Genomic DNA, 9,213 nt, shown 5'->3' on the forward strand with positions numbered 1-9,213 from the left:
AAAAAAAAAAAAAAAAGACAATGAAAATAGGCTATGGCTAAGTCACCAGTTTGGCAGTGTATGTTGGTGGTTACAGAGCAGATAGTGAGTCTTAGGACTGCATAGTATATATATTAGGAACAGTGAGCATTTTGGAGAAATTATTCCTTCATCTTTTTCTTATATGGAAGGTACATCATGTTCCTGACCTTGAGGCGGAAACAAAACAAAAGCAAAAAAACTTCCTTCTCTTCCTTCCAAGAGACTGAGATAGTTGAATAGTGCTGTCTAAGCAACTTCTGCTTAACTGTGAAGGCATTTACATATGGAATTGTAATTGTCAATACTCATCTGTTCATACCTAAAAATGTCTTGTTTATCCTTATTTATGGCACAATAGTATTGCATTATATATAAAAACCCCACCTTCTTTTTCCGTTCATCAGTTGATGGGTATCTGGGCTGCTTCTAAGATTTAGCTATTACAACTGTGCTTCTATAAACATGGATGTGTATACATCGCTGTGGTATGACCCTTTTAAATCTCTCAGGAAGATACCAAAAGAGGGTAATAGCTGGGTTGAGTAGAACCTTTAGTTTTAGATTTTAAGGAATTGTACCAATTGATATTCCCACAAACAGTGGAGAAAGGTTCCTTTTTCCCCACAGCCTTGCCAGCCTTTGTTATTGGTTGATTTCTTGATGATAGCCACTCTTTCTGGAGTGAGATGAAATCTCTGTGTTGTTTTAATTCTCATTTCTTAAATGACCAGTGATATTCAATCTTTTTTCATATATTTATTTGTTTTGTGTACTTTATCTGAGAAGTGTCTGTTTATTGCAGATGCCCATTTTCAGACTAAGTCTTTAAATTTAGGGGATCTGATTTTGTTGAGTTCTTTATGTATTCTACATAGTAGTAGTCCTATGTCTGAGGATCGGCTGGCAAAAATTTTTTCCCACACTGAATTGTCTCTTCACTCTGTTAGTGGTTTCTTTTGCTCTATAAAAGCTTTTTAATAAAATGAGATCTCGGTTGTTAATTCTTTGTAATATTTCCTTTGCGATCAGGGTTTTGTTCACAGAGTCTTTGCCTACTTCTAGGTCTTCAAGAATTTTACTTATTCTGACTTCCTGCAGATTGAGTGTTTCTGTTTTTATATTTAAATCTTTGATCCATTTCAATTTTAGTGCATGGTGAGAGATATTGGTGTAGTTTTAATTTTCAGCATGTAGAAAGCCAGTTCTCCCAGCACTATTTACTAAAGAGGTTATCTTCCTTCTAGTGAATGTGTTGGGCTCCTTTGTCAAAGATAAGGTAATTGTGTATGTTTAGAGTTGTTTCTCCATCTTCTATTCTGTTCTAATGATACTGGGGTCTGGTTGTTTTGGAGTTTTGTTGTTTTTTTTGTTTTTTTGTTTTTTGTTTTTTTTTCCTTTTCTTCAATACCATGGTGTTTTCATCACAGTTGCTTTGTAGGATAATTTTAAGTTAAGGAGTGTGATGCCCCCTGCCTTGCCTTTGTTGCCCAGAATTGCTTTTGATATTCTAGGTCTCTTTTGGTTCTAAATAAATTTTAGGATTATTTTTTCCTTTTTTTTTTCCTGTCTGAGACAGGGTCTCACATTGTAGTTCAGGATGGCCTTCTACTCACTTTGTAGCCCCGGCTGACCTCAAATTCATGGCAATACTACTGAGTCAGCCTCCCAATTTCTGGGATTACAGGCATGTGCCACGAAGCATAGCCTGTTTTCTCCAATTGTGAGATATGCTATTGGTATTTTAATTGGGGTTTCATTAAATCTGTATAACAGTTTTGGAAGTATGGCCGTTTTCACTATATTGATTCTGCTTATCCAAGAACAAGGAATATCTTTGCATTTTCTGATATTCTTTTCTGTCTCCTTTTTCAGAGTACCTTTGTTTGCTTTTTTATATATACCAGGGATTGAATCCAGGATATTGTGCTTGCAAGGCAGGGGGCAGATCCACTGAACTAAATCCCTGGCCCTGTAGTTTTCAATGTAAAGGCCTTGTACTTCCTTTGTTAGATTGATTTCTCTAAGTATTCCATTTTTCTTGATGCTATTGTGAAAGTTGTTTCCCTAATTTATTTCTCAGTGAGTTTGTTATTTATGTACAGGGATGCTATTGATTTTTGAATATTGATCTGTAGTCTGCTAGTTATTAAATCTAGGAGTCTTTTGGTGGAGTTTTTGGGGTCTTCTATGTAGAATATCATGTCATCTGCAAATAATGATAATTTAACTTCTTCCTTTTTTATCCTTAGTCCTTCTATTTCTTTCTCTTGTTTAGTTGCCCTGGCTAATGTTTCCAGAACTATATTGAATAGGAGAGGTGATAGTGGCCATCGTTGTCTTGTTCCTGATTTTAGAGTGAAAGTTTTCACTTTTTGACCATTTAGTATGACATTGGCTGTCGGTTTATCGCAGATGGCTTTTATCATGTTGAGATAACAAGCCCTTCTATTCCAGTTTTCTGTAGGATTTTCATCATGAATGGGTGTTCGACTTTATCAAATACTTTTTCTGCAAGTATTGAGATGATCATGTAGTTTTTATCCTTGGTTCCATTAACATGGTGTTTTACATATATTGATTTGCATAAATTGAACCATTCCCTCATCCTTGGGATGAATCTTACTTGATCGTGGTGTATAATCTTTATAATTTACTGTATTCTATCTGCTAGTATCTTATTGAGGATTTTTGCATCTGTGTTCATAAAGGAGATTAACAGGTAGTTCTCTTTTTCGGTTGGATCCTTCTCTGATATTGGTGTCAGGGTATTGCTTGTTTCCAGGAGTTTGGGAGTATTGCTTCCTTTTCAATTTCACTAAAGAATCTGAGGAGTAAAGACTTCAGATCTTCTCTAAATTTCTTGTAGAAATCAGCAGTGAATCTTTCAGGACCTGGACTTTGCTTTGTTGGTAGATTTTTAATTACTTCTTCAATTTCACTGACTGGTACTGGATTATTTAGAATTTTTTTTATCTTCTTGATTCAGTTTGAATAATTCATATATAACTAGGAATCTGTCCATTTTTTCTATGTATTAACGATATGGATTTCTGCAGGATTCATTGTGATTTCACCCTTTTCATTTCTAATTACATGGATTTAAGTCTTTACTTTTTTTGTTAAAGGTGGCTAAGAGTTTGTCTTTTTTTTTTTTTTTTTTTTTTAATTTGGTACGAAGGATCAAACTTGGGCCCTTGTGCTTGCAAGACATGTGCCGGAACCACTGAGCTAAATCCCTGGCCCTGTCTATTTTATTAATTTTTCAAAGAACCAACTCTTAAATTCATTGATTCTTTGTATTTTTTTTCTTAGTCTCAATTGTGTTAATTTCTGCTCTGGTTTTTATAATTTCCTTCCTTGCAGGTGCTTTGGGTTGAACTTGCTCATATTTTTAGGGGGTTTTTTTGTTGGGGTTTTTTTTGTTTTGTTTTGTTTTGTTTTGGGGATTGAACTCAAGACCTTGTACTTGTGAGGCAGGTGGCGGAACCACTGAGCTAAGTCATCTTTTTCTAGAAGCTTGAGGTTCAACATGAGGTTATTTTAGCTCGTTCTGTTTTTCTAATGTGGGAATTTACCACTATAAATTTCCCTAGTAGGACTGCTTTCATTGTGTCACATAAGTTCCAGTAGGACATATTGGCATTATTATTTACTTGTAGAAACTGTCTAATTTCTTTTTTAATTTCATCTGTGACCCATTGGTTGTTCCGGAGTGTATTATTTAATTTCCAGTTGTTTATGCAGTTTTTGTAGTTTCTTTTGCCATTGATTTCTAGCTTCATAATATGCATGGAATGATTAGTTAAGCATGTTCTGTGAGCTAGTATGTGGTCTATTTTGGAGAAAGTTCCAAGTGCAGATGAGAAGAATGTGTTTTCTGTTGTTGTGGGGTAGAATACTCTGTAAATATCTGCTAAGTCCATTTTTTCAGAGGTTTGATTCAGCTCTGATATTTCTTGATTTTTTTTGTCTCATTCATCTGTATTTATGACAGTGAGGTATTGAGGTCCCCTATTACAATGGCATTCATTAGTGCTTATTTTTCATCTCCATTAAGGTTTATTTTATATAGTTAGGTGTGCTGGTATTTGGTTCATGTATATTTAAGACTGTTATCTCTTCTTCTTGGACTGTTCCTTAACAGGTAAGCAGTGACCCACATCTCTTTTGATAAGTTTTGGTTTGAAATCCACTTTGTCTGCAAATAGAATAGCTATCGTGGCATTTTTCCAGGTTCTTGTCACTTAGAGAGTATTGTTTTCCATCCTTTGACTTTCAGTCTATGAATTTCTTTTTCAGTTAAATGTGTTTCTGGTATGCAGCATATTGTTGGCTCTTGTTTCTTGATCCATTCTGCCAATATTTCTTTGGGTTGGTGAAATGAGACCATTTACACTGATGGTTATAATTGATGTGTATTGACTTTTCCTTGTCATGGTATTTTCCTATTGCTAGTTTTCTTTCTTTCCCCTCTGTTTAACTGCTTGCCTTCCCTGGTGGGTTCATTTTATTGGGGTTCATAGAATCATTATCTTCATTGTCTTTTTCCAAAATATCCTTCAAAACATTTTGGAGTACTGCTTTGGTGGTCATGAATTCTTTTCAGGTGTTCTTTATCATGGAAGTTTCTTATTTCTCCATCAGTTTTGGAAGATATTTTGTGGGGTCTGTAAATCGGGTTTGAAAATTGAGAAGTCTGCTGTGATTCTTTTTTCTTTCTTTTTTTTTTTTTTAACCAGGGATTGTGCTTTCCAGGTGGGCGACATTGCTGTGATTCTGATGGGCTTTCCTTTATAGGTGATTTCTTTTCTCTAATGGCTTTTAATATTATGTTCTTGTGTTGACTTCCTGGAATCTTGAGTATTATATGCCTTGGTGTAGTTATTTTCTGATCATGGCTAATTGGAGTTCTCTGTGCCTGACTTACCTGTATGTCAGATTCTTTTTCTGTGTTTGTGAAGTTTTCTGCTATTACTTCTGTGAACAGGTTTCTTATGTCCTTTGTGCTATCCTCTGATTTTTCATTGATTCCATTCAGTCTTAGATTATTCTTCTTTGTATTATCTAATTGCTGTTGGATTGATTTCTCATGGTCCCTTGCTATTTTAAAGAAATCTTTCATTTGATGAAAGATAACCATAAACCTGTCTCTAGATCTTATATTCTATCCTCACATTGGTTGATTCTGTTGCATATATTTTTGATAGAATTTTTAATCTCCTGGATATCTTCATTATGATCATCATCTCTTTAGTTTTCTGTAAATTATTTCTGATTTGTTGTTTTTCTAGAGATTTGTTCATCTGCCTTGTTACTTTCACTGCTACCATTTTAGAAGGTTCAGCTGGGTGGTTTTTGATTTCTTCCTCTTCAATGCCCCCTAGATTTGCCTTGGGTGAGCTGGAGGTCTAGGGTTGCATCTTGCTTCTGTGTCTTCTCATTTTCTATTTTTTTAAAGTTTGTTTCCTGCATTTGTGCTTGTAAATGGCCTATGATAGGTATCTTTGTTACTCATATCAAGACCTCCTTACAAAATGACTACTTTTCAGAGATGTCTTCTAGGTGTAGCTGGCTTTTGGCTTTTGAGTCTATCCTAAAATCTTGCGTATTCAGTTTATTAGCAATGAGAAGGTGCTGCCTATTTGGCCTAGCACCCAGTTCTTTGGTACTGGCCTGTAGTATTGTTTATGATTCCCCAGACAATCTTGGTATTGGCATACAAGGAAGAACAATTGATCACAGCTGTGTTACCTTGGTTAAAGTAGTATAATCAGCAATAACGATCAAGCACAGCCTAGAAAATGCCAGATTGTTATTTAACAGTTAACTTGTTATTTAACAGTTAATTTAACAGTATCTGTTAATTTTCCACTTTTAACCATAAATACAAGATTTATAGTTATATAACAAAATCTACAGTAAATAAGAAAATTGTATACAGTAAATGTCCCTCTATAGAGTGATTTTACCCTTGGGTGAGAAGATTTAAAAGCTATAAGAGGGGAAAAATAGAGAAATAAAAGAAGAGAAAGAGATTAGAAACAAGGCTAATGGAAAAAGGAAGATTACTCAAGTTTTGGGAAACTGGTAAAGTCAGGAGGGAAGGAAAAGGACCAGGGATGTGGTTCAGTGGCACTATGCCTGTCTGGGAATTGCAAGGTCCTGAGTTTGATCCCCAGCACTGCAAAAAAAAAAAAAAAAAAAAGTTAAACCAGGCGTGGTGGTGCATGCCTATAATACCAGCACTGGGGAGGTGGAGGCAGGAAGATCATTGTGAGTTTGAGACCAGCCTTGGCTACATAGTGAGTTCCAGGTCAGTCTCAACTACATAGTGAGACTCTATCTCAAAAAAAAAAGTTAAACACACACAAAAAGAAATGAACAACAACTAAACAAAGCAAAAAACAAACAAAAACTAAGAACAACATTCACTCTCATGAAAAAACAAAAACAATCTAGAAAAAAACAAAAGCAAGGAGCAACAACAAAAAAAGAGATTTCTCAAAGATTTCAAGCCTATGGTTATGTTCTGGGGTCTATAGTTTTGTAGTAGTGTCCAGTTCATAGCATATCTCCGTGTCACTGATAGACAAAGGAGGCAGACAGAGCCCAGATCCATGCTGCATGATCCTAGCAAGCCTGTAGTAGGATTAGAATGGGGTGCTGGATAATCCCAGCAAGGCTGCAGTAGGAATAGGATAAGGTGCCAGTTCTGATGCTTACAACTCCACAGGCTGACCCTGGCCTCTGGTTGTGGAGTTGGGGCTTGAGTTGCTCAGCCTACAATGCTCTAGGTATCTCTGCCAGCCTGACCTCAGCTCCCTGATCCTGGATGTCTCCTGAAGTTGTGCCTCACCTAGAAACTGAGAGCCCTGAGATGAAGTCAACCCATGGCTGCTCTGAGTCCTGGGTCAGTTGGCCCCTCCTTAAAATGGCATCTAGCCAAGTACCCATCTCCTGGGGGTGCTTGGAATGGAGTCATTCACCAGCTATTATAACTTACAACATCTATTGCTCCATTCCACTGGTGCATTTCTCCCTGGAGGCCTTTGGAATCACGCATCCTCACTGTGTCTCTGTACCTTCAGGCCTCTTCTCACACCATGAGCCAGGAGTCACAGAGAAAGTGCAGTTTTCCCCTTCCTTTTTCTGTGTTGAGGTCTGTCCACTTTCCCTGTGGGCTCCAATTCTCCCTTCAGATTCTTCCTGGGTCCTGGAGATCCACCTCCTCCTTTTTTTCCCCAAGTTGTTATATTCCAATGTCCGGATTCCACATCTCAGAGAGGCTGATTAGCTGCTATTTACCACAATCTTCCCAGAAGTCTCATTTTTTTATTGTTTTTCACTCAATTTGCTTATCTGATCAGTGATGATAATAGAAAAAGTACTGGGCTGTGATTGGGGTCTAGCCTGGGGGCCATATTTTCATTTATGTGATCATGGGCTAATTAATGACAGTTATATCAGATTTCTGAACATTTATTACACTATGTATTTATGATATATACATTTTCATTTATAAATGTGTGTGCATATATATTTTTATATGTAATTTTTAAAAGTTCCCTGTAAACTTGGACCGGGGATTTAGCTCAGTGGTTCTGCCACCTGCTTTGCAAGTGCAAGGTCCTGAATTCAATCCTTGATACCAAAAAAAAAAAAGTTCCCTATAAACTGTTACTAATATTGTGGGAATATCTTCACATCTTTTATCTCAATGTATATATTTTTAGAGTAAAACTAGGATTCTACTTGCTGTTTTAGAAATCATACATCATGAATATTTTCCTTGATATGAAATATTCTTCCAGAACATGAATTTTAATGGTCATACAGTCCTTTGAACAGAATAAGACATCATACAATGTACCATGGTGATATCATTATTCCTTCTTTAAAGTGCTATTCTGTTTTAAAAGATTTTAATTTCTTCCTTTCTCTGTAGGGAACATGGTCTCAAAGTATCGAGACCCTTTGATCCACACCTTCCTGAGGGGCGTGAGAGATCCAGATGGTGCCCACAGGGCCAGCAGCTTAGCCAACCTAGGAGAGCTGTGCCAGCACCTGGACTTCCTGCTGGGCCCCATAGTCCATGAGGTGCTGTATGTTGATTCCTTCCTCTAACGCTTCTTCTTGCTTTGACCTATGATATAACTTGGCATTGAGAGTCAGAAAACCTGTGTTTTTTTTCTAGATCTGCCACTGCTGCCTCCCTATGAGACAGGGCAAGGAACTTCCCTAGGTTTCATTTATCTTTTATGTATAATTTAAAGTTGTGTTATAAGTTGCACATCCCTAATTATACTCCAAAATCTGAAACTGTTTGAGCGCCAACATGGTGTCATAATTGGAAAATTTCCACACTATGAAACTTTGCTTTATGCACAGAATTATTTAAAATGTTGGGCAGAATTACTTTCTGGCTATATGTGTAAAGTTTATGTGAAACATGAATGAATTTTGTGTTTAGACTTGGACCTCATCCCCAAGATAACTAACTTACTGTGTATATACATTTATTCTAAAATCCAAAACAAATCTGAAATCCAAAATGTTTGGTCCCAAGCATTTCAGATAAGGGATACTGAACCTGAAGTAAGAATCTTATTTCCAAGTAACAGGAAATTATCTTAACCTAGCTTAAGCAATAAAAGATGACTTATTATAAAGATTCTAAGGTAACTAACAGAGTTGAAGAAACCTTTTAAAGGGGCTAAATAGACCTTTATCTAGTCTCTGGACTATTTACAAATCTTCTTTTTCTCCTAAATGATCAATTTTATTTATTTATTTACTTTTGGCTTGATTTTTTTTGAGATAGGGTCTTGCTGTGTTTTTTTTTGTTTTTGTTTTTGTTTTTGTTTTTTTGTACTAAGGATCGAACTCCTCAGGACCTTGTGCTTGTGAGGCAGGCACAGTGCCACTATGTTAAATCCTGACCCTCAGGCTGCTCTTACATTCATGTGCGGTCCATGCTGGCCTTTAACTCACACCAATCCTCCATCCTCAGCCTCCCAAGTGTTCCATGTGTGAATCTTACTTCTATTTACAGCAAAATCTCGGGCAAATACTCCAGGCCTTCTTTGGTCACAAAAATGCCCTGAAGGAAGAGAGCCTTGCAGCTGAATCTGGAGAACAAGCAGAAGTTAGATTGTCCAAGAAGGCAGGGGTCTTGGGGATATATATATATAT

At 36.6% G+C, this 9,213-nt stretch overlaps 1 protein-coding gene across 2 annotated transcripts in view; it reads left to right on the forward strand.

The window, feature by feature from the left end:
* The window catches only part of Tango6 (transport and golgi organization 6 homolog), a 206,028-nt gene that overhangs the window by 144,846 nt on the left and 51,969 nt on the right, over positions 1-9,213 (forward strand). For both annotated transcript variants that reach the window (XM_010612333.3, XM_033757931.1), the window contains one exon: positions 7,967-8,118. In XM_010612333.3, coding sequence (XP_010610635.1) covers positions 7,967-8,118 — 152 coding nt within the window. The remainder of the gene's footprint in view (positions 1-7,966; positions 8,119-9,213) is intronic.

The sequence above is a fragment of the Fukomys damarensis genome, unplaced genomic scaffold (assembly GCF_012274545.1).
Source record: "Fukomys damarensis isolate Sample0158 unplaced genomic scaffold, DMR_v1.0_HiC HiC_scaffold_32, whole genome shotgun sequence".
In the NCBI taxonomy this organism is placed as follows: Eukaryota; Metazoa; Chordata; class Mammalia; order Rodentia; family Bathyergidae; genus Fukomys; species Fukomys damarensis.